Raw genomic sequence first — 27,098 nt, 5'->3', positions numbered from 1 at the left:
AAAGTGCGAATTTAGATGCGAGAGAATGAGAATCAGAATATTACAATATGAACGAGAATGAAATTAGGATGCAAATGGAAGTGTGAACAAGAAATTCAACAATGAATAAAGACGAAAGACACAATTAAAAGAAGAATGAGAACTAAAATGAAGATTCGAATGAGAACTAGAATATGAATAAGAATGGGAATGAATAAAAAAGAGCGAGAATGACAAACGGAATGAAAAGGAAATTGAGGAACACCAAGTGGCCGATAACACTATGTAACAAATTTATAGAAAAATAATATTTATCTGACTTTTTTTGTGGTTTTGGGTGTAATTTAGTCTATACTTAGAGAATGTGAATTTTGTTCGTACAGAGAGTCCCTAACATAAAAAATATTTAACTATTTGTTGTTTAGTGAAAAATGTCAAAATTTTAATTAAAAAAAAAACGAAAGCAGTTTAATTAATTGGAAATACTACAAAAAAAAAGGCATAAATTATTTACAAATAAAAATAAAAATGAACCTTCGCGTGGCCCTGAGGCTTGGGAGGGCTGCCACGTTAATTAAATTATAAAATATAGTTACCGTACAAAAATATATGACAACCAGTAAGATGGTTACTTGGGTTTCTTAAAAAACGGGAAATGGTAAATGCTACAGACTTAGGTAAGATTTCCTCGAAACCATGCTTCCAAACTTGACCGGCAACTTCTGCAGTAAACAAGATGAACCCATGGTTTATCCTGGTTCTTAATAGTTCTCTCAAAGTACGCTTCATATGCTACCCAGAACTTTGTCGTAGGAACTATTTTATATTTCACTTAGACAAGAGTTTTGCAATAACCGCAAATGTAACAAAAAGAAGTTGCAGATAATTTACACCTGCGTGTGGCTACGATTTTCGAATTTGAACGCAAAATATATACAATTTTTTTTCTTTTACAAAAAAATTAAATAAATGAAAATAGGGACAGTTCGACCAAACGAACCACAGCATGTCAAAAGTTACATCAGGATACAACGATAAATGTAAAAAAAGCAAGATAATAATTTTTTTGTTACACAGTGTAATCAGAATGAGATTGGGAAAGAGAACGAAAATAAGAATGAGCGCGATGGGCCGAATCGAGATGTGAACGGATATGATAATGTGAATGAAAATTAGAACGAGAATGAGAATGAAACCGACAATACGGACAAGAATGAAAATTAACATGCGAATTACAATGTAAACGAAAATAATAGAGGACTAAAATGAAAATGAGAACGAAAATAACGAAAAGAATTGGAATGAGAAGTAGTAAGTAGAAAGAAAACAACGATAAGAATGGAAATCAGAACTAGCATGTAAACGAGAATAAGAACGAGCACGGAAAAGTCAACGAAAACAGGAATTACCAAGGAAAGAAAAGAATAACAAAAAAAGCATGAAAGTGCGAATTTAGATGCGAGAGAATGAGAATAAGAATATTACGATATGAACGAGAATGAAAATTAGGATGCGAATGGAATTGTGAACAAGAAAATCAACAAGGAATAAAGACAAAAGACACAATTAAAGAAAGAATGAGAACTAACATGAAGATTCGAATGAGAACTAGAATATGAATAAGAATGGGAATGGATAAAAAAGAGCGAGAATGACAAACGGAATGAAATGGAAAATGAGGAACACCCAGTGGCCGATAATAAGAATGAAATTGGGAAAGAGAACGAAAATAAGAATAACTACGAAAGTGGGTATTCAGAAACGAGAGAATATGAGAATGAGAATTAGGAGTACAATATGAACGCGAATGAAATTTAGAATGCGAATGGGAATGTGAGCAAGAATACGACAAGGATTAAAAACGAGAGAGAGAAACAAAACAAGAATGAGAACCAAAACAACGACTAGAATGAGGGCCAAAATATGACAAGAATGAGAATGAGAAGTTGAATAAGAGCGAGAATGACAATCGGAATCAGGACGAAAATGAGGAACAGTAAGTAGGTGACTGAGAATCACAACGGGAATGGAAAAGAAAACGAAAATAAGAATGGGCACGACATTGGGGATTGGGATGTGGACGCGTATGAGAATATGAATGAAAATTAGAACGAGAATGAGAATGAAAACGAGATTCCGAACAAAAAGAACGACAGGGAGAACTACGATGAGAATGAGAAAAAAAAATGATTCGATATTAGAACGAGAATGTAACAAGAATGCTGTAAGGAATAAAAACGAGACGGGAAAATAAAACTAGAATGATGAATAGGAATGAGAATGAGAATAGGAGCGAAAATGACAATCGGAATGAGAACGAAAATGAGGAACAGTAAGTGGCCGGGAATAAGTACGAGAATTGAAAAAAGAACGAAAACAAAAATGAGTACGAGAACATGGACAAGAATGGAAATTAAGATGTAAACCATAATCCGAAGAACTACAGAGGGAACTAAACCGAGAATGAGCACAAGAACGAGAACGAGAATGTAAACGGAAAAGCCAACGAAAACAAGAATAAACACGAAAATGGAAATTAGGATGCAAACGAGTATGACAAAGAGAGTAAAAATGAGAACGATTACGAAAATTGGTTAAAGACAAACCAAAAAAAAAAAAAACTAAAACGAGAATAAGAATTAAAATAACTACTAGAATGAGAACTAGAATATAAACAAGAATGTGAATGAGAATAAGAACAAGAACGGGAAAGTGAACGAAAACAAAATTGTGGGAACTGAGATATGAAGGAGTATGAGATTATGGATTAGAACTATAAAACGGACATGAGTAAAAATTCGGATGGGAACGAGAATAAGAACGACAGAGCGAGCTAAAATGAGAATGAGAACGAAAGTAAGAACGACATTGGGAATTAAGACATTAACGGGTATGACACCAATGAAAATTATATGAACAAGAATAAACATTAGAATGAGAATTACAACAACGAGAATGAGAACAAAAATAACGATCAGAATGAGAACGAAAACGAGTAAAAAGGGTTGAAACCGTCAATGAAAAAATCAATTACAGGTCTAAATAACAATGAAATCAGACAACTGCGATTTCTTCGAAATAAAGAAAAGAACGCAAAACAGAGATATTTGTCAAAAAAAGTCGCCATTTTTCCTAATGTTATTTACATTTATTAGTTTGAAGGTTAAACATGTTGTCACAATTCGCTTTTAAAACCGTCGAATCTTTTTAAAAATTCCGCAAAATATTTAACCAATGATGAAACTATCAACATTCCGACCATCCAGCGACCGACGTTCCGTGATTAATTCACAGTTGGTTTCAATTATCGTACGACCACATTAACCATCAATTAAACATCGGCATCTAATCCCACCCTTTTCTGCACCACCGCGAACACAATTCGCCTCTCTCTCTCCTCGTTCCGCTTTATTTCCACGCCACCATTAAAAACCCGCTTGCCAAGCCCGCGACAAGACGGCCCTAAATCATTTTTTATCAGTCCGTACCTAGACCTGCAACATATTACAGCAAACTAACATGCACTTGAACCCGTCCCGCCGTAAATTCCCCGTCAAGCAGGGTTAGCTCGCGTTAACGTCCGTCCACCGCCACTCACGTCTTTTTATTCGCCGTTTCCAGTCGCAAAAGTCCACTTGACGCCGCATAAAATGCAAATTCCCGCTCCGAGATCTCCAAATATCGCGAGTCCGCGCCTGATTTGTAGTCGGCGAGCTTTGAATTTTTACGCAGTCGCTTCTTGGCTCGTAATAAAGATACTGATTAAAAGCTCCACGTTTAAACAAGCGAACAGGAAGGATCGCCATAAATCCTCGAGTCGGGACGTTCGTGAAGAGAATCGAGTTTGTATACAAAGGATTCCGGGTTCGGTTTAGGATGTTTCGAGTGGATGAAAACATTGCAGCGTTTTAAGATAACAGGCGGGGAAATTTTCGGAGGTGGGTTAAGCCTTTTGGACGCTGTCAGCGAAGATGTCATTAGTTGGGAGCCTCGGTTATCACAACAACGCGCCATTACCTTTGCGCTAATCTATTGTTTCCGTGAATTAGGCTATTACTAAATAATGGGGCGCGTTCCATTTCGCCCGCTATACAGGGTGAGGAGTGGGCGGCGAATTACGCGCGAAATTACTTAAAAACGAGGAAAATAATTTGCGAGATGACGTCATCGATTTCTGGCGGGGATCTATAGTTCGGTTTTTCGACTTTAAAATTATTTTTTATGTATTAAATGAAGAATGGGTAAACAGTGATAGTGATAATTATTTCTTTGTGACCACGATCACGTAAGGTAGTGGCCTGATCTCTGACTCATCGAAATATGAGAATGTTGCTGAAGGTGTAATTCCTCCGCTTTCACTTTAATATTTCCTCGTCAGTCGCAACACGTGAACTACTCTAAAATTCAAAACAAAATAAAAATTGTTGATGATTTAACAGTAAAACTTGTTTTTTTTAATAATAAAAAAAACTACAATTGCATGTATTATGCAAAATTACAAATTGTCAATATTCACAGGAAACATTTTCTTAAAAATTGACTGTACCCCAAATCAATACATCTGGAGGTCAGACGTCATCGGTAAATAACTTAAGACTTATTTATAATTTTCGTTCAATAATTTGTACATAAATAATTCTGCAATAAGTCACCAATAATCAAACAAATCTAGACAGATATATTGAAATTATGCATAGCTTGTGTCACGTTATGCATCTCATTAATTTATTATTCCAATTTTTTCAAATTTTTTTTTGGCAGTGCAATGTTATTTTTAAGGTGTGTGTTGCAGTATTTTATTTAAATTAAAGTTTGATATCCACTTCCAAATTTTTTAGCGGCAGCATAAACACGCTATGTTTTTGGAAACCGACTACAGTTTTAATGTTAAGAAAAGGTCAATAAATTAAAATATACAGGGTATTCTATTAAAAAAAAAGAAAAAACTAAGTTGTATGTTATTATGTCTTACTAGTAGTATTATTTTCAATTATACAGAGTGATGTATTGTTGAGTGGTAACATGCAAACGTTTTTATTTTATGCGCTTTGTCGCGATATCAATTACATTAAGTTTTATTACAGAGTAATAAAAAAAAAATTCAAATATCACCCTGTATTTTATTTGTCTATTTTACTTCTCTTTCTTTTGCATCAATGATAGGTATCAATCAACTTTAGACATGGAAAATACTTAACAAAAAGGAAAACGAATAAATAATGGAGGAGATGCTGAAGCGTGGAAATTTTGACCCATTTCGACCATTTTTGAAACTTAACAAAATGCATTTTCCTGTAAAATTCGAATTCGAGAACTCACTTCCGGCCTCGTTTTTTCGACAAATTTAACCGTTTTTCCAGAATTTCCATTGCAATATGGCAATTTTTCAAATTTAAAAAAAAAATTGATTTCAAAACCGACTACTACGAAAATATTGCTCGGTGACCTAAACACGTTATATATTTTTGGAATCACCACGTCGAGATCTATATCCCACAATTTTTTGTGGACTTGTGGACAAATTTTTCAAAAGTCAAAATTTTCAATACCTTTCCAATTTCAGGCCATTTTTGACCATTTTTTAACCTTAAGTGAACACATTTTTTTGTAGATTTTGAACTCTCGAAGTCATTTGCAGCCTCCTTTCTTCGATAACCGCAACCGTGTTTCCAGAATTTCCATTGAAATATCGCAATTTTTGAATTAAAAAAAATTGATTTTAAAACCGAATACTTGGAAAAAATTGCTCGGTGACAATAAACACGTTATATTTTTGGAATCAGATCGTCGAGATCTATATCCCAGAATTTTTTGTGGACTTTTGGGCAAATTTTTCAAAAGTCAAAATTTTCAATACCTTTCAAATTTCGGGCCATTTTTGACCATTTTTTAACCTTAAGTGAACACATTTTGTTGTAGATTTTGAACTCTCGAAGTCATTTGCAGCCTCTTTTCTTCGATAACCTCAACCGTTTTTCCAGAATTTCCATTGAAATATGGCAATTTTTGAATTAAAAAAAAAAATTGATTTAAAAACCGAATATTTCGAAAAAATTGCTCGGTGACAATAAACACGTTATATTTTTGGAATCAGCACGTCGAGATCTATATCCCAGATTTTTTTGTAGACTTTTGGACAAATTTTTCAAAAGTCAAAATTTTCAATACCTTTCAAATTTCAGGCCATTTTTGACCATTTTTTAACCTTAAGTGAACACATTTTTTTGTAGATTCTGAACTCTCGAAGTCATTTGCAGCCTCCTTTGTTCGATAACCTCAACCATTTTTCCAGAATTTCTATCGAAATTTGGAAATTTTTCGATTTTTTTAAAATTTGACTACAAAAACGAATATTTTGAAAATATGGCACCCTAAGCATAAACGCGCTATATTTTTGGAATCAATCACGTCGAGATCTATATTCTATATCCCAGATTTTTTTATGAATTTTGAATTACTTCTATCAAAAAATTTTTCAAATTTCGACCCATTTTCGCCCATTTTCGAAACTTCAGTGAATACATTTTTTTGTAGATTTCAATACTCTAGATGTCATTTCCGGCCTCGTTTGTTGGATAATTCCAACCGTTTTTCCAGAACTGCTCAATGAAATGGCGCAATTTTTCAAATTTTTGAAAAATTTGATTTTAAAACAGAATGTTCCGAAAATATTGTTTCGCGACACTCAAAACGCCATATTTTTGGAAATTACCACGTCGAGATCTATATCCCAGAATTTTTTATGGATTTTCAGACAAAGTTTTCAAATTTCGACCCATTTCCTCCAACAGTTTTTCCAGAATTTCCTACCCGCTCGGAAATGGTAAACGTCCTCACTTTCAACAATAATATAATAAAATATAGGGTGTTCTATTTCTTTGGTAGTTTTTTCTTTTAACAAGTTGTTTCCTAATTTTTTTTCTCTCAGTGGAATTCAAAATTGTATCACGGGACACAAAATTTTATTCAAATAACTTTATCATGATAACGGCAATGTAAAAATCAAAAAACCATTTTCAGCCTAATATTGTTGGTATTGTAAGTAAAAATTATATTTATTCGTTTTTTTACACGTTAAATAAAATAGAGTTTGCTTATCTTGATACTCAATATTTTTTTATCAACTGATTCGATCATTTGTCAGGCTTTTATACTTTATTTTTTGTTAACTGATATTAGTAGATCTAGAAAGTAATTGAAACTTTTTGTAGGATCAAACCTAGGAGATAAGAGATATTCATTTACATAGATTATAAAATGCATGAGTTCTCTAATCTTCTGCCTTGTGGAACCTTTAATACTAATTCGTCTATTTTGGATCAATATAATAATAATAATCGACGAAAAAATACAGACAAAATTTCCCATCATCACTAAAATACAATTTTAGAAAACTGGTTATAATGTGATCAGTGATCACTTCACGTCCAACAACATTAATTTCAAACACTATTATTTTTCCTCCTCCCACTTTATGGCTACTTTGTTTATTTTGTAGTAATAATAAATACATATTGCAGTCAAATATAATACGGGATCTCCCGAAGCCTGAATTCTATTTATCTTCTCTTCTATTGACCTTTCCACAGTATACGAATTAATTGAAATTGTGTTGGAAAATACATACAATGTTTTTTCTCAGCCACGTCTTTTAATTATGTCGTTCCAGACCTTTCGTCTTTATGTACCCCGTCCATTATTTATGTACTTTTATAAAATGCCGTCGTGCTAATTGAATGAGGTTCTGTGGGAACACGAATTTTTCCACGCAATTTATGTTTTCTACATATAAATAATAACTCCGACACCAAGAATTGCGCCTCCGTCGTCTGCGCGATCTTTCACATCTGTACCTCCTCCAAGGCAAAATGCAAATTACACACCGAATCAGACACAACTCGATTTAATATTTCACAAATAAAATCATGCCCGCTTACGTGCGGAATTACTCGGCCGAGATGAGTTCCGTTCCGTTTTCTTGCACGTTTTCAGCTCTTAACATAATTAATTATCGATTAACACCTTTGCGAAACTTCTTCATGTGTTAATTTTCGCCGCGAACGAGGTTAATTGGAGTTCCACATTACGAAGGAAAAAACACACCCATTGTTTTTCCGAGCTCGCCCTATTTCGCCCCAATGTCGCGACCTAATGGTTGAGTTTCGGGATGGATGTGACATTTCGAAAGTTGAAAAAGTTTTGCAACTTATTGGAGTTACTCGGGTGCAATTATAGTGGTGGGACGTGTGCTGCATTTTCGACGAGCGGTACGACGGATTACTGGGCGGTTTTCGTTAAGTGGGGTTGATTAGAGGTTGCGGCTTTTAAGAATGATGGTGTGGGTGCACTTTTCCGCACTTGATGCGACTGGCGTGGTTTTTATTTTAATGCACTCGCGGATTGCGAAGCGTGCTGAGAAGTTCGTGTAATTAGCTGTAATTATACGTACTGTCGATAATTTTTTTAAATTATGCTTAATTAAATTACACCCAGTGGTTGTTTATTATACTTAAATTCAGCTAATTGTGCTAATTATACATCACTGCTGTGCTAATTACTTAATTAATTACACTTGATTAAGATCATATACATTTAATTAATTATATCACTCTTAATTGTGATTAGTTTCGCTACGATTAATGTTTTCAATATTCCACGAGAAATGCATAAGCTTTGTCACTAGATCCTGGGACATCCTGTATATGTGTGGACACGCTTTTATGTTTTAGAATTTTTGATGTACTAAAAACTGTCATGATTTCAGACATAATTTATTAAAATTTTGAAACTGCCAAAACAAAATTTTCAAAAAGACGATAATCCTGTCGGTATTTTTGGAGCTACAAGTTTTTTTTGTGAAAAAAAGTAACACTCTGTATATAAAATTGACAGTTATGTTTACGCAATTTCGTTTTTTCTATATTTAAAGTTTAATACAAAGTGTTCTACCTGAGAAAACTGAAATATTGATATTTGAAAATTGTAATTTTAATTTTTTTTATGAACACTCGGTATAATAAAACTGTCTATAAAATATCGAAGGCAGATTATAAAAATCACCATACTTTGATTTCTTTTGTGCATCCTAACATTGTTAAAAAAAAACTGAAAAAACATGGCAACACTGTATAGGAATTTCAAATATAAAGTAACATAAAACACCATTTGCGTGTTACCATTTAAAAATAGAACACTCTGTATAACTCAAAAAAAAAAACTACTAGTAGCTAGAAACAAGTTTCAAACATTTATTTAAATAAAAAGGGAATACCTATCAAAATATGATAAAAATCAAGCACACTTTGCAATAAAAGTCAAAATTTTGTATCTATATTTTTGGAAGTTGTACTTTGCCCACTAAACCATTAGGTCTTGTTTTTTAATCATTTTTGACTTTGTTTTAAATGTTGCATTCCACTGCTTGTCAAAACAGAATCCGATTCCCATTTTACAGTAAACAAAATAGGTCAGTGAAATGGAGAAAGGTGATGGGCGGGGCTGAGTCTTATAAGTAAAGAGTAACCCCGCCCACCCATCCCCTCTATTTTATTAGAGGGTATGTCATTTGCCAAAATCAGTCTTATTTTAGCAAGTTCTAGCCCCGCCCACCCGCGCCGTTCTCATTCTGAATCGCCGAAAGGAGGCGGGGCAGGTGGGTGGGGTTAATGATGTTCTTCTGTAGAGGGTGAATAGGAACTAATAAAACATAGGTTGTTAAAAAAAAAGAAAAAAAAACTTAATTGTAGTTTTTTCTGTTATACTATTTGCTATATGATTTTATCTTACTTTAGAAGAAAAAAAAGTAGAGGACGGGTGGGGGGGGGCGGGGTTAGGTTAAAATTTTTGCTAAAAAGTCTTTTATAAGCAAGCAATAGTCCCGCCCATCCACTCCCTCTTCATTCTAGTGACTACTCTTAACGTTGTTCGGTCTTATTTTTGCAAGTACTAGCTCCGCCCACCCGCGCTTTTCTCATTTGAACGATTTTATTTCTATTCAGTATAAGATCCACCTTTGAAACGGACCAAATAGAGTGAATCACTGAAATGAAGGCGGGTGGGTGGGCGGGGTTAATTATATGTCCTTCTGTAGAGTGCGAAAGCAAATTAATAGAACTTAGGCTATGAAAAAAAGAAAAAAATGCTAATCGTATTTTTTTTTCTTATACTATTTGCTATCAGAATTATTTCTTATTTCAGAAGAAAAAAATGAGGGGACGGGTGGGTGGGCGGGGCTAAGTTTAGCTTTTTCCTGCAGTCTTTTATAAGTAAGCCCTTCCAACCCTTCTATATTTTAGTGACTACTCGTAATACTACTTTGGAAAATCCGTTAAACCCTTAATGAGAAAGTAGATAAATCGTTAAACAAAGTGTTTAAAAAGTATTAACCTGCTGTTAAATAAGCGTGCCAGATGTGAAAATCATATTCAAAGAGCAATATTACCGATGCTCCTCCCACTCGCCAAAGCTCCACCTTAATAAATCATTTCATTCGCCCATAGAAGAGGGGCGGTGTTTACAGTTGCATCTCATTGTATTTACTTTATACGATTCTTTATTATTTAAGTGTAAACGCTAACGGCAGTCGTTTTTCGAAAAATTAAAATTTACTAAAAATAAAATAAAAAAAAATGTAACCCCAGATTCTATTATTTGTAAATATAAAATCGAATTTTCATCTCAGAACCAATAAAATGAGTGATCAAAATGGAATAGGGGTGAGTGACTTTGTTTTAAATCTTAGATTCTACCACTTGTCAAAATATAATTTAATTCCCATTTTACAAAAAATAAAATCAGTCAGTGAAATGGAAAAAGGAGGTGGGCGGGGCTGAAAGTCTTGTAAGCAAGCGGTTGCCCCGCCCACCCACCCTCTCTTCATTCTAGTGAGTAATCTTAATATTGTTCAGCTTTATTTTAGGAAGTACTAGCCCCGCCCACCCGCCCTCTATTTTACCAGAGGATATGTTATTTGCCAAAATCAGTGTTAAGTACTAGACCCGCCCGCCCGCGCCGTTCTCATTCTGACGATTTTATTTCTGTTCAGTATAAGATTCACTTTTCATTCAGAGCAGATAAAATAAATCGCCGAAAGGAGGCGGGGCGGGTGGGTGGGGTTAATTATGTTGTTCTGTAGAGCGTGAATGGGAACTAATAAAACCTAGGTTGTTAAAAAAAAAGAAAAAAAAGCCTTAATTATAGTTTTTTTTTGTTATACTATTTGCTATATGATTTTATATTACTTCAGAAGAAAAAAAAAAAATAGAGAACGGGTGGGAGGGGGGCGGGGTTAGGTTTAATTTTTGCTAAAAAGTCTTTTATAAGCAAGCAATAGTCCCGCCCATCCACTCCCTCTTCATTCTAGTGACTACTCTTAATCTTATTTTTGCAAGTACTAGCTCCGCCCACTCGCGCTATTCTTATTTGAACGATTTTATTTCTATTCAGTATAAGATCCACCTTTGATTCGGACCAAATAGAGTGAATCACTGAAATGAAGGCGGGTGGGTGGGCGGGGTTAATTATATGTCTTTCTGTAGAGTGCGAATGGGCACTAATAGAACCTAAAGAAAAAAGTGCTAGGCGTAATTTTTTTTATTGTTCTCTTTGTTATAAGATTTCTTATTTCAGAAGAAAACATGAGAGAATGGACGGGTGGGCGGGACCAAGTTTAACTTCTTCCCACAGAATCTTTTATAAGCAAACCTCACTTTTGAATTTGTTTTAAATCTTAGATTCTCAAAATATAATTCTTACGCGATCTTACAGTAAATAAAATAGGTCAGTGAAATGAAGGAAGGCGGTGGACGGGACTGAGTCTTATAAGTAAGCTGTAGCCCCGCCCACCCACCTCCTCTTCATTCTAGGGACCACTCGTAATATTGTTCAGTTTTATTTTAGGAAATAGTAGCCCCGCCCACCCGCCCTCCATTTTATTACAGGGTATGTCATTTGCTAAAATCAGTCTTATCTTAGCAAGTACTAAGCTCCGCCCGCTCGCGCTGTTCTTAATCTGACGATTTTATTTCTGTTTAATGTAAGATTCACCTTTCAATCAGAGCAGATAAAATGAATCACTGAAAGGAGGCGGGGTGGGTGGGCGGGGTTAATTATATGTTCTTCTGTAGAGCGCGCATGGAAACGTATAGAACTTAGATTATTAAAAAAAGAAAAAAAAAGCGCTAATTGTATTTTTTTTTGTTATACTATTTGTCATAAGATTACTTCTTACTTCAGAAGAAAAGAAAAAAATAGAGAACGGGTGGGTGGGCGGGGCTAAGTTAAACGTTTCACTCCAGAGTGTTTCATAAGCGAGCAATAGTCCCACCCTTCCACCCCCTCCACATTTTAGTGACTACTTTTAATCTGCTAATTAATAACATTATTATCTTATTAGAATCTTCGGAAAATCTGTTATATCGTAGGTGAGAAAATTTATAAATTGTTAAACAAAGTATCTAAAAAATATTAAGCTGGTGTTAATAAGCATTCCAGACGTGAGAATCATATTTAAAAAGCAGTATTACTTGCTGCTCCTCCCACTCGCACATGCTCCACCTTAATAAATCATTTCATTGGCCCAGAGAAGACGGGCGGCGTATACGGTTACATCTCATTGTGTTTACTTTATATGATTCTTTATTATTTAAGTGTAAATGCTAACGGCAGTCGTTTTTCGAAAAATTAATTTTTTTTTATAAAATCGAAATTTCGTCTCAGAACCAATAAAATGAGTGATCAAAATGGAAAAGGAGGCGGGCGGGACTGAGAGTCTTGTAAGCAAAAAGTTGCCCCGCCCACCCGCCCTCTATTTAACCCCAGGATATGTTATTTGCCAAAATCAGTCTTATCTTGGCAAATATTAGCCCCGCCCGCCCACCCAGTTCTCATTTTAACAATTTTATTTCTGTTTATAAATCCATTTTTCACTCAGAGCAGATAAAATGAATCACTGAAATGGAGGCGGGAGGGTGGGCGGGGTTAATTATATGTTTTTCTGTAGAGTGCGAATGGGAACTAATAGAACCTAGGGTGTTTACTATTTGCAAAAGATTTATTTCTTACTTCAGAAAAAAAAATTAGAGCACGGGTGGGGGGGGGGGGCAAAGTTAAACTTAAGCAAGCAATAGTTCGGCCCATCCACCCCCTCTCCATTGTAGTGACTACGCTTAATCTGCTAATTAATCGAATCCCTTAAACCGTCGATGACAAAATAGATAAATTGTTAAAAAAAGTATTTAAAAAGCTTTAATCTGCTGCTAATAAGCATCCTAGACGAGAAAATAGTGTTTAAAAAACAATATTACCGATGCTCCTCCTACTCGCACAAGCTCCACCTTAAAAATCATTGCATTGGCCCAGAGAAGAGAGGCGGCGTTTACGATTGCATCTCATTAAATTTACTTTAGATGATTCTTCACTATTTAAATGAGTGATGAAAACGGAACAGTGGTGGGAGGACGGGGCCACTTTTGACATTATTTTAAATCTATAATATAATTCGATTCCTATTTTACAGTAAATAAAATAAGGCGGTGAAATGGAGAAATATGGACGGGGCTGAGAACCTTACAAGGAAGCAGTAGCCCCGCCCACCTGCGCTGAGCTCATTCTAACGATTTTATTTCTCTTCAATGTAAGATCCACCGTTCATTCGGATAAGTCAATGAAATGGAGAGAGGAGGTAGGCGGAGCTGAGTCTTATAAACAAGTAGTAGCCCCGCCCACCCACCCCGTCTTCACTTTAGGGACTACTCTTAATATCGTTCAGTTTTATTTTAAGAAGTACCAGCCCCACCCACCCGCCCTCCATTTTATTAGATGGTATGTCATTTGCCGAAATCAGCCTTATCTTAGCAAGTAGTTAATTTATGTTCAGTATAACATTCACTTTCATTTCCAGCAGGTAAAATTAATCGCTGAAAGGACGATGGGTGGGTGGGCGGGGTTAATTATATGTTCTTTTGGAGGAGTGCTAATGGGAACTAATAGAACCCAGTTTGTTAAAAATAGAAAACAAAAGCGTTAATCCTAATTTTTTTTGTTATACTATTTGTTATAAGATTTTATCTTGAGAAGGAACAAAACTTAGAGAACGGGTGGGTGAGTGGGGCTAAGTTTTACTTTTTCTTAAAGTCTTTTGTAAGCAAGCAATAATCCCGCTCATCCAACCCCTCTTCATTCTAGTGACTAATCTTCAGACTGTTAATTAATTATTATTTAAGACATCTAAAATTGATAATAACGTTTTTCGAACGCTCTGTATATCTCCCCATAAAATATTGGAACACACGTTATAAAAAATACTCCTGTGATTTTTTTTGGTTTACAGTACAAAAAGTGTCAATTTTGTACTTCGATGAAGGATGCTTTTTTTTTAATTTATTTTTCTCTACAATAATGATTTGACTTTCTTGGTTTGTTGTATTCCAATAAAATTAAACACAAAGTGGTGTTCTGCAGACTAATTTCGGAAACTGTGTTGCTTTCAATATGTATCCATTTTCAAGGCATTTAAGTTTTTTTTATATCCAACACTACTTAGAATACAATAGACTTACCAAATTCAAACTACATATTATTGAACTTAAGTTAGAACGTGAAGCTTGTGATTACATCATCTTTCGAATTAATGAAATGTTAGATTTGAAAAACAGATGTACTTTATCATAAATCATAATATTAGAATTTAGGAAATGATTTGGCTATAATTTTGGATCCTTTCGGTTTGAAAATTGGTCACTTTTGGCTTTATTGCCAAATTTTGCATGAGGGTCTAGAAAAACGTTGTCATGAGTGTCTTTTTTGCATCCTAATTGTTTGAAATTTTTGAAAAATATTGAAAATGTAATTTTGTTTTTTGGAAATTTTTGGAAAAAGTCACAATTTCATCAACTGAAAATTTTAATACGATTGAATTTTTTTTAGGTGAACAAGCAAAAAGCATGAAGCAGTTTTACCGCGACGATCTTGCAAATTACAATTACCATACTTCTACAACCTGTCCTCTAATTTCCGTCCGCAGACAAACACACCGCCGAATGAACATTTCCGTCCGTCCGTTAGCACGCGATTCCAGCGCAAAACTCACATCCCTCCGTCCATTTTCTTGGTACAACGCGATCCCACGTGGGCAATCAGCTGTTATTATTTAATCAGAGATGTCACATGAGGAACGTAGGAGAGACAAGCACGCGTTAACTAACCTTCTACAACTTCTCGTTATTTTGAGGAAACACATCTGTTTTGCAGTTCTCCGTATACCTGGCCGCGAGCCAGAAATGCTAAAACTGGCTGAGTCAACGGGGAAAAATCTTTAATAAACCGCACGCAATTATTCAATTTCGGAAAAAAGCCAAAAACAAGACATTTCTCTCGGTTACGACGACGAGAAATCAATCAAGTCGGATTCGATCCCGATGTTGCTAACCGCAATTATTCAGCGAAATCGTAAATAATGTGAGCTGAATTCTTCGCTGACTCACATTTACCTGCCATTAATTTTTTTGGCGATCGGAGATGTTCGTCAAATTTTTTTACGCGGTTCAGTGGACGGACAGGACGGAGGCCTTGGAGGCACCTTTGTTTTTGTGGCGATTATTGTAGTCAAGGATTTTCTAGCATTGAATATTTATACCTGTTCGTTTGGGTGCGAGAGCAGGGACACGGAAAATCGATTTTTGGTAGGAATTGGTTCAAGTTCACGACTGATTTGCGTGGATTTAAAACGGGCACTATGGGCAAATTGCGTTACAATTAAATCGAAAAGGTCGCAAAAGTGGGTGGCATTAAAGCTGATTTTAATTTTATGACAAACGTTACTTAAAATCCCATTCAGGTTCAAAAATTGGAAGCTTTGGCGAAGTTGTTTCATGAAAGAACGCATAAATTTCAACTTTTTTCATGTTATATATAAATGAATATGTATCAAATGCGAAAAAAAGTCGTCTGGCAGACCATGAAATTGATTTTTATTATAATGAAGCCAACAGTGTAGAGTTGTTTGACATTTTATTTGGCAGTTATCTGAACATAACTGTCAAATTGGGAAAGAAACTTACAACATTATTTTTTTAATTTTTAAGTTCGCTCTATATTTAACCTGTGAAGTTCTGAGCATTCTTTCATTTCTTATAGTTTTTGTAAAGCGTATTTTTTAGTATCATTTGATTTATAAACTAAAAAAATATATATCCTGGAATAGGTTGAAACACATTTAGTTAAATATATATAAATTAGAAGTCGACATTTTTATAAGTTTATGCAGATTCTGAAACTGAAGTTACTGTAGGCCTCATTTCTTTGATTATTCATGCCATGTTTCCAGATTTGTTCAAAAAATTGAATTTCAAACCCAATATTCCTAAAATCTTCCTCCGGAGCCATAAACAAGCTATATTTTTTGAATCAACACGTCAAGATCTATATCCTAGAATTTTTTGGACATTTTTAGGAAAGCTTTTTGCAAAAGCTCAATTTTTCAATACTCCGTTCTTTTGAAAAATACGACGCTTTTTCGATCATTTTAGAAAGTTAGTTAGACTTTAGTTTTCGACTTATGGAAGTCACATTCGGCAATATTTCTTCGATTATTTCTGTCGTTTTTTCAAAATCGCTAGGGGAAATCTGTCGATTTTTAGGTTTTGTCAAAAAATTGAGTTCAAATCAAATATTTCTAAAATCTTGCTTCAGGACCCAAATAACCTATATTTTTCGAATCAACACCTCGAGATCTATATCCCAGAATTTTTTGGGAATTTTAAGAAAACCCTTTTTTCAAAAGCTTAATTTTTCAATATGAAGTTTTCGGCTCTTTTTCGACCATTTTGGAAATTTTGCTAAAAATAGTTTCTTGTAGATTTCCACCTCCAAAAGTTACTTTCGCCCTCATTTCTTCGATTATTCTTTTAAGTATTTTCCCAATTGAAATGTGGCAATTTTTGATATTTTTTTTATTTAATTTCAAATCCGATATTTCTAAAATCTTGATCCTGGACCATAGATAAACTGTATTTTTAGAAAGCGTACGTTGAGATCCATATTCCAGAATTTTTTGGGAATTTTTAGGTAACTTTTTCAAAAGCTTTATTTTTCAATACTCCTTCCTTACGAAAATTTCGACGCTTTTTCGACTATTTTGGAAACTTTCGGCCTCATTTCTTCCATTATTCCTATCATTTTTCCAGAATCTCCAATTGAAATGTGGCGATTTTTAGCGTTTTTTTTTTAAGTTGATTTTCAAACCGGATATCTCCAAAATCTAACTCCAAGACCATAAACACCCAATATTTTTCGAATCAACACGTTGAGAATTATTTTCCAGAATTTTGTAGTAATTTTTAGGCAACTTTTTCGGAAGCTCAAATTTTCCTTATGAAATTTTTCATCTTTTTTCGACCATTTTGGAAATCTTGCGAAGAATATTTTCTTGTAGATTTCCACCTGTAAAAGTTACTTTCGTCCTTATTTCTTCGGTTATTCCTATTATTTTCCCAGAATCCTCAATTCAAATGTGGCAAATTTGATATATATATTTTTTTTAATTTATTTTCAAATCCGATATTTCTAAAATCTTGCCCCTGGACAAACTATATTTTTAGAAAGGGTACGTTGAGATCCATTTTTTAGATTTTTTGGGAATTTTTAGGTAACTTTTTCAAAAGTTTTATTTTTCAATACTCCTTCCTTATGAAAATTTCGATGCTTTTCCGACTATTTTGGAAACTTGGTCAAGACCATAAACACCCAGTATTTTTCGAATCAACACGTTGAGATCTATTTTCCGGAATTTTCTCTGAATTTTTAGGCAACGTTTTCGAAAGCTCAAATTTTCCTTATGAAATTTTTGACCTTTTTTCGACCATTTTGGAAATTTTGCTAAAAATAGTTTCTTGTAGATTTCCACCTCCAAAAATTACTTTCACCCTCATTTCTTAGATTATTCCTATTAAGTATTTTCCCAGAATTCCCAATTGAAATGTGGCAATTTTTGATATTTTTTATTTAATTTCAAATCCGATATTTCTAAAATCTTGCTCCTGGACCATAGACAAACTATATTTTTGGAAAGTGTACGTTGAGAACCATATTCCAGAATTTTTTCGGAATTTTAAGGTAACTTTTGCAAAAGCTTTATTTTTCAATACTCCTTCCTTGCGAAAATTTCGACACTTTTTCGACTATTTTGGAAACTTGGTTAAAGACATTTTCTTGCAGATTTCGACGTCTGGTAGTTACTTTCGGCCTCATTTCTTCCATTATTCCTATCATTTTTCCAGAATCTCCAATTGAAATGTGCCGATTTTTAGCGTTTTTTTTAAAGTTGATTTTCAAACCGGATATCTCCAAAATCTAACTCCAAGACCATAAACACCCAGTATTTTTCGAATCAACACGTTGAGATCAATTTTCCAGAATTTTCTCTTAATTTTTAGGCAACGTTTTCGAAAGCTCAAATTTTCCTTATGAAATTTTTGACCTTTTTTCGACCATTTTGGAAATTTTGCTAAAAATAGTTTCTTGTAGATTTCCACCTCCAAAACTTACTTTCGCCTTCATTTCTTCGATTATTCCTATTAAGTATTTTCCCAATTGAAATGTGGCAATTTTTGCTATTTTTTTTAAATTTTATTTCAAATCCGATATTTCTAAAATCTTGCTCCTGGACCATAGATAAACTATATTTTTAGAAAGCGTACGTTGAGATCCATATTCCAGAATTTTTTGGGAATTTTTAGGTAACTTTTTCAAAAGCTTTATTTTTCAATATTCCTTCCTTATGAAAATTTCGACGCTTTTTCAACTATTTTGGAAACTTAGTTAAAGACAGTTTCTTGCAGATTTCGACGTCTAGTAGTCACTTTCGGCCTCATTTCTTCGATTATTCCTACCATTTTTCCAGAATTTCCAATTGAAATGTACCGATTTTTAGCGTTTTTTTTTTTAATTGATTTTCGAACCGGATATCTCCAAAATCTAACTCCAAGATCATAAACACCCATTATTTTCGGAATCAAAACGTTGAGATCTAGTTTCCAGGATTTTTTGGGAATTTTTAGGCAACTTTTTCGAAAACTCAAATTTTCCTTATGAAATTTTTGACCTTCTTTCGACCATTTTGGAAATTTTGCTAAGAATATTTTCTTGTTGACTAGTTTGGAAACTTACTTAAAGACATTTTCTTGCAGATTTCGACGCTTAGTAGTTACTTTCGGCCTCGTTTCTTCGATTATTCCTACGATTTTTCCAGAATCTTCAATTGAAATGTGCCGATTTTTAGCGTTTTTTTTTTTTAAATTTATTTTCAAACTGGATATCTCCAAAATCTAACCCCGGAACCATAAATGGCCTGTATTTTTCGAATCAACACGTTGAGAACTATTTTCCAGAATTTTCTGGGAATTTTTAGGCAACGTTTTCGAAAGCTCAAATTTTCCTTATGAAATTTTTGACATTTTTTCGACCATTTTGGAAATTGTGCTAAAAATATTTTCTTGTAGCTTTCTACCTTTAGAAGTCATTTTCAGCTTCATTTCGTCGATTATTCCTATCATTTTTCCAGAATTTCCAATTGAAATGTGCCAATTTTTAGCGTTTTTCTGAAATTGATTTTCGAACCGGATATTTCCAAAATCTAACTCGAAGACCATAAACAGCCAGTATTTTTCGAATCAACACGTTGAGATCTATTTTCCAGAATTTTCTGGGAATTTTTAGGCAACGCTTTCGAAAGCTCAAATTTTCTTATGAAATTTTGGACCTTTTTCGATTATTCCTATTATTTTCCCATAATCGTCAATTTAACAATTTTAATCAATTTTTTTTTAAATCTATTTTCAAACTCGATATTTCTAAAACCTTGCTCTTAGACCATAAACAAACTATATTTTTGGAATCATTATGGAAATTTAGTTAAAGACATTTTCTTGTAAATTTCGACCTCTAGAAATTACTTTCGGTCCCATTTTCTCAATTATTTCAAATCTCATTTTTCCAAACTCGCCATTGAAATGTGGCAATTTAAAAAAAAAGATTTGAAAGTGAACGTTATAGTTTTTGGAATTTTTAGCCAACTTTTCGAAACGCTCAATTTTTTAATTTTTTTTTATGAAAATTTCCATCATTTTGAAAATTTAGTCAAAGACATTTTCGTGTACTGAATGGGGCAATGTTCATAATTTTTTAAGAAAATTGAATTTTAAACCGGATACTTCTAAAATCACGTTCCTCCTTTTTTTTAGTTCAAATGTGATATGCAAACAATATTGCACATTTATGTAAAGTAAGTGTGATTAAAAAACAAGGCGGACTCATAAACCGCAAGTGTAATTGCATATTTTAACTTTGTTTACTGTACTGTATAAGATCACATTTTAATTTTTTTTTTTAATAAAACGTAGAAATGCAGATTTTCCCCCAGATTCTAACCGCGATAAAAATATTCCCATGATCGATTCCTTGTTTTCCAAACCCGGACATTCACAAATAGACTGTTTGTCTACACTCCCGACAATACACTAATTCCCCGAGTGCCTTCAACCCTCGCAGCGCCACATTTTCATCAACCGCGCTCAAAACCCACAACCCAACCCCGCAACAATCCATCCAAATCGCCCCGCTCGACCCACAACACTTCAATAATTTCAACACGTGAAATCGCCCACTGAAACTTAGCCAACCTTTGAAATAAGCTCGTCGTGATTGGCGAGATGGGCCCGGCAGTGTATGCACGAATAAGTGCGATGGCATTGTGGCAAGTAGGCCTGGAACGTCTTCACCATGGTGCTGTTGCTGCTGCTTGTGGCGGCGGTGGTGCTGCTGGTGCTGCTGCTGTTGCTGGCTGCGACGGCAGGCCATGCGGAGCTGTCACACCTACGACAACCAGAAAAAAAAATCAATTACGCAAGAAAACCGAAGGCCGCCACGCTAACTCCCGCGTTCGGAACCCCGGCGGGGGAGTAATGAGGCGGCGGCGAAAAATAAGCGACCCCGCGGGGGTCGTTGCATAAAAAACTTAAATCAGAACGAGGAATGTAATAAAGTATAATAGTGCGGATTTTTTTGGTAGTGGTGTGAGACGGGGGTCCGCAGACCCCTTACTTTTTATAAAATTTGGCAGTGATCTACTCCGCATAAAATATACACTAATTCAACCCACTTTTCCAACCCTTCTCCCTTCTGGTTTCATTTTCTTGACACATCGTCGAACAATACCAATGGTATCGACTGGTGGGTACAAGTCACCTATGCTCACCCACCATCGATTCGTTCTATTTCCAAGTAGATTATGATAAACCCATTCATGCAAGCTACTTAATGACATTTAAAAGGGCTCAAGTCGCTGAATAATTCAATTCAGCGTTCGGTATCTATCGGGAGCGTGTCTAGACGTGGCTTTGTGGTAGAAAAAGGGCATTCGTTCGTCGTGAATTAGGGTTAATTAGTGTGAGCGAAGGCTGCACTGTCCCTCACAATACAATTAATGAATTGCAACGTGCATTAATTATGGAGTGTCTGGAGTAATTAGAGTAAAAATATTAGTCTAGTCGATAGTCGGCGAACTCCATTGTTGTCTTTCGTGGAGTGGGGCGAAACGGTGCGATTAATGAACCACATTCTTGGAATTTGTACGAATATGTTGTTAAAAGTTTTTAAATTATGTTGTTGTTTTATCTAACCTGAAACTGTTTTGTTTGTAAATCATTATAAATTGACAAGACATTAATAAAGTATAGGTGATTTTTCAAATTTCTGCTCTAGTTACCCATAACCTTCACTGAGCTTCGTGGTTACATTTTTCTACAATTTAGCTACTGATTCACATTACTAATTACAACTGAGATTTTGAAATTTTTAAAAGCAACGAGACTAAAATCACATTGTTTTCAAACTATTAAAAAATTTGTACAACCAACTTTGAATTTTTCACAATTAAATACATGCTTTTTGAATGACAATATCTAATTACACAATGGTTCTAAATCAAAATATAAACAATTTTCGGAGTATAAAAAGTTGTTTTCAGAGTCTCGATAATTATGATGTTAAATTTAAGTCGTAAAAACTCGCTTTTTAAACATCGGTGCATAAATTAATTCTTGACTAAAGAGGCATTTGTAAAACTAGTTACATAATATACTATTAACTATACAGAGTATTCTGTTTTTAAGGCGTAACGTCCAACTTCTTCTTATTATTATTTTTTTTTAATGAAACACCCTATACATTTTTACCTAATTTAATTGTCCAAAGTCAAAGTATTTTTTTAATTACGAAATTTTTTAGCAATGGAAGGATTTACAGAAAATCAGAATAGAGTTATTTTTGAAATCTGTGTTACAACATTTTGTGGTGAGATAAAGAAAAGTGATTCAATTTTCATGTAGAGTGTTTATAAAAACTGTTTTAATTATTACAATTTTCAAACATTGATATTTCAGTTTTTTCAAATAGAACACCCTATATTTTATTACCGCATCTTATTTTATTATTAAAATAGCTTTGGTGAAATTTACACTGAACAAACGTTGTTCACTTTGAAACCACTGAAACTTATTTCAAATTAAAAAAAAATCAGAAATCGAAAAGTAGAAAAATTGACTATTTAAAAATCGATACATATACTGAAATATCAAAAAACTGAAAAATCGAAAACTTGAAAATTTAGAAACGTCAAAAATTGAAAACTTAAATTATCGAAAAAATGAAAAGAAAATTGAAAAATTACGAAATTGAATTGACGAAAAATTGGGAATCGAAAAAGTGAAAAATCGAAACACGGAGAAATTGGAAAATTGAAACATGGAGAAATCGAATGTCAAAAAATCAAGAAATCGAAAAGTCAAGAAGTCCAAAAATGGAAATGTTGACAAATATGGAAAAATTCCAAAACTGAAATATCGAAAAATCGAAAAATTAAAAAAAAAATTGAAGAATCCAAAGAATCCATCGAAAATTTGAGAAATCAAAAAGTCCAAAAATCGAAAATTTAAAAAAATTATAAATTGAAAATCCTGAAAAATTGAAAATATAGAAACTAAAAAATTGAAAATTGAAAAATTAAAAAAAAATTCGGGAGTCAAAAAATGAAGGAATTGAAAGATTTCAATTCTGAAATATCGAAAAACTGAGTAATCGAAAAACCGAAAATTGAAAAATTCGAAAAATTTAAAAATCTGAAATTTAAAAAATTCAAAAATTAAAATATGGAAAAAAGAAGAAATTGAAAAATTCCAAAACTTAAATGACGACAAAATGGGAAATCGAAAAATTGGAAAATCAAAACACCGAAAAATTGGTAAACTGAAACATCGCGAAATCAAAATGTCAGAAGACAGAGAAATTGAAAAGTTAAGAAGTCGAACTATCGAAAAATTGAAAAATTAAAGAAAAATTGAAGAATTGACAAATTGAAAAATCCAAAAACTGAAATATCGATATATTGAAATACCAAAAACCTAAAAAATCGAAAAATAAAAAAATCGATTAATCGAAAAATTGAAAATCTAGAAACGTACAAATTTGAAAATCGAAAAATTTTAAAATAAAAAAATTGGGGAGTCGAAAAATGAATAAATTGAATGATCTCAATACTAAAATACCGAAAAATTGAGTAACCGAGAAATCGAGAAATTTAAAAATCTGAAATTTAAAAAATTCAAAAATCAAAATATCGAAAAAAAGAAGATATTGAAAAATTCCAAAACTGAAATGACAAAACAATGGGAAACCGAAAAATTGAAACACCGAAAAATTGGTAAACTGAAACATCGAGAAATCGAAATTCGAAAAAACGAAAATTTAAAAAATCGATAATTGAAATATCATAAACCTGATAAATTGAAAAACTAAAAAATCGAAACATTGAAAAATCCCAAAACCGAAGTACCGAAAAATCGAAAAATTAAAGAAAAATTGAAGAATCGAAAAATTGAAAAATCCAAAAACTCAACAGAAAAATTGAGAAATTGAGGAATCAACAAGTCGCAAAATTGAAAATTTTAAAAATCGGTATATTGAAATATCAAAAACCTGAAAAATCCAAAAATTAAGAAAATCGATTAATCAAGAAATTGGGAACCGAAAAACTGAAAATCGTGAAATTGGAAAATTGATAAATTCGAAAAATTGAAAAATAGAATATCCAAGAACTGAAAAATGGAGAAACCGAGAAATTGAAAAATATAAAAATCTGAAACTTAAAAAATTCAAAAATCAAAATATCGAAAAAAGAAGAAATTGAAAAATTCCAAAACTGAAATGACAAAACAATGGGAAATTGAAAAATTGAAACACCGAAAAATGGGTAAACTGACACATCGAAAAATCGAAATGTTAGTAGATCCAGAAATCGAAAAGTCAACAAGTCGAAAAATCGAAAAATTGAGAAATCGAAATTCGAAAAAACGAAAATTTAAAAAATCGATAAATTGAAGTATAAACCTGATAAATTGAAAAACTAAAAAATCGAAACATAGAAAAATTGAGAAATTGAGGAATCGAAAAGTCGCAAAATTGAAAATTTAAAAAATCGGTATATTAAAATATCAAAAACCTGAAAAATTCAAAAATTAAAAAAATCGATTAATCGAGAAATTGGCAATCGAAAAATTGAGTAATCGAAAAACTGAAAATCGAGAAATTGGAAAATTGAAAAATTCGAAAAATTGAAAAATAGAATATTCAAGAACTGAAAAATGGAGAAAACGAGAAATCGAGAAATTTAAAAATCCAAAATTTAAAAAATTCAAAAATTAAAATATCGAAAAAAGAAGAAGAAATTAAGAAATTCCAAAACTGAAATGACGAAAAAATGGGAAATCGAAAAATTGAAACACCGAAAAATTGGTTACTGAAACATCGAGAAATCAAAATGTTAGAAGATCGAGAAATCGAAAAGTCAACAAGTCGAAAAATCGAAAAATTGAGAAATCGAAATTAGAAAAAATGAAAATTTAAAAAATCGATAAATTGAAATATCATAAACCTGATAAATTGAAAATGTAAAAAATCGAAACATTGAAAAATCCCAAAACCGAAATACCGAAAAATCGAAGAATTAAAGGAAAATTGAAGAATCGAAAAATTGAAAAATCCAAACACTCAACAGAAAAATTGAGAAATTGAGGAATCAAAAAGTCCCAAAATTGAAAATTTCAAAAATCGGTATATTGAAATATCAAAAACCTGAAAAATCCAAAAATTAAAAAATCGATTAATCGAGAAATTGGGAATGGAAAAATTGAGTAGTCGAAAAACTGAAAATCGAGAAATTGGAAAATTGAAAAATTTGAAAAATTGAAAAATAGAATATCCAAGAACTGAAAAATGGAGAAACCGAGAAATTGAAAAAATTTAAAAATCTGAAATTTAAAAAATTCAAAAATTAAAATATCGAAAAAAGAAGAAATTGAGAAATTCCAAAACTGAAATGACGAAAAAATGGGAAATTGAAGAATTCAAACACCGAATAATTGGAAAACTGAAACATCGAGAAATCGAAATATTAGAAGATCGAGAAATCGAAGTCAAGAAGTCGAAAAATCGAAAATTGAAAAATCGAAATTCGAAAAAACGAAAATTTAAAAAATCGATAAATTGAAATATCATAAACCTGATAAACTGAAAAACTAGAAAATCGAAACATTGAAAAATCACAAAACCGAAATACCGAAAAATCGAAAAATTAAAGAAAAATTGAAGAATCGAAAAATTGAAAAATTCAAACACTCACCAGAAAAATTGAGAAATTGAGGAATCAAAAAGTCGCAAAATTGAAAATTTCAAAAATCGGTATATTGAAATATCAAAAACCTGAAAAATCCAAAAATTAAAAAAATCGATTAATCGAGAAATTGGGAAATCGAAAAATTGAGTAAACGAAAAACTGAAAATCGAGAAATCAAAAATTTGAAGAATCGAGAAATTAGAGAATCGAAACATTGAAAGATCCCAATACTGAAATATCGAAAAATTGAGTCATCGAAAAACTGAAAATCCAGAAATTGAAAAATTGAAGAATTGAAAAACTGAGAAATCGAAACATTGCAATGTCGAGAAATCTAAAAATGGGAAAAAAATCAAAAAATCGATTAATCCAGAAATGGGAAATTAAAAAATTGAAAATTTAGAAACGTCAAAGACTGAAAAATTAAAAATCGAAAAATTGGAGTCGAAAAATGAAAAAGTTGAGAAATTGAAAATTTCAACAATCGAGAATTTAGAGAATCGAAAAATTGAGAGAACCCAATACTAAAATATCGAAAAATTCAACAATCGAAAAATTGAAGAATTAAAAAACTGAGAAACCTAAACAACAATGTAGAGAAATCTAGAAATCGGAGAACCAAAAAATCGATTAATCGAGAAATTATTGAAAATTTAGAAACGTCAAAAATTGAAAAATTAGAAGGATATTAACAATGCCGAGTTAAGCTAAAGAGTTTTTTGATTGATGCAAAATAATTTTGTAATTTAGTGTTAAATTTTAGACACATCTTTTGAGCAACTTATACAAAAAATAATTCAAAATTCAAAACTCTCAAAAAAGAAAATACAGGGTGAGTCACTATGCGCGCGTTCCGTGATGTCTCATTGATCATTAGGAATAGAAAAACTTTTAGCAATGGAAGGGTTCTCAAAATATCACATTAGAATTATTTTAAAAATCTGTTTCACAACATTTTGTGAAGAAATAAAGAAAGGTACGCGCTTTCTTCTGGTATAAATAAAATGGAATCTTTTTATACAGTGTTTATAAAAATATTTTAATTATTAAAATTGCTGAAATTTACATTGAATAGACGTTGTTCACTTTGAAACCACTGAAACTTATTTCGAATTCAATTCAGCCGCATGAAACGTACAAAAACGGAAATCTTACGTTACTTCAACTTGTATAATTGTTTGAAAAATCCATCTGAGTGTGGAAAATATTGACGTAATAAACTGTGTTTTCTGGGATTAGAATTATCATTAAATGTCGTATTTAAAAAAATATAGATACTGATAAATTATTTTACAATATGTGTCCAACTCAGTTCCATTATAAGATACGAAATATCGATAGATTTGACCTGATTCGACGTAATTTGATCTGAGCTGCGAAGTCAAAAAAAATCTGT

The 27,098-nt window shown here is 32.7% G+C and overlaps 1 protein-coding gene across 6 annotated transcripts in view; it reads right to left on the bottom strand.

Moving 5' to 3' along the window:
• The window catches only part of LOC135132453 (protein yippee-like 2), a 235,654-nt gene that overhangs the window by 31,152 nt on the left and 177,404 nt on the right, over positions 1-27,098 (bottom strand). For all 6 annotated transcript variants that reach the window (XM_064060551.1, XM_064060553.1, XM_064060552.1 and 3 more), the window contains one exon: positions 20,655-20,847. In XM_064060551.1, coding sequence (XP_063916621.1) covers positions 20,655-20,847 — 193 coding nt within the window. The remainder of the gene's footprint in view (positions 1-20,654; positions 20,848-27,098) is intronic.

Source organism: Zophobas morio, unplaced genomic scaffold (genome assembly GCF_036711695.1).
Source record: "Zophobas morio isolate AGI-343-1 ecotype UQ-CSIRO unplaced genomic scaffold, CSIRO_AGI_Zmor_V1 ptg000021l, whole genome shotgun sequence".
Lineage (NCBI taxonomy): Eukaryota > Metazoa > Arthropoda > Insecta > Coleoptera > Tenebrionidae > Zophobas > Zophobas morio.
This window is presented reverse-complemented; position numbering and strand designations above follow the sequence as displayed.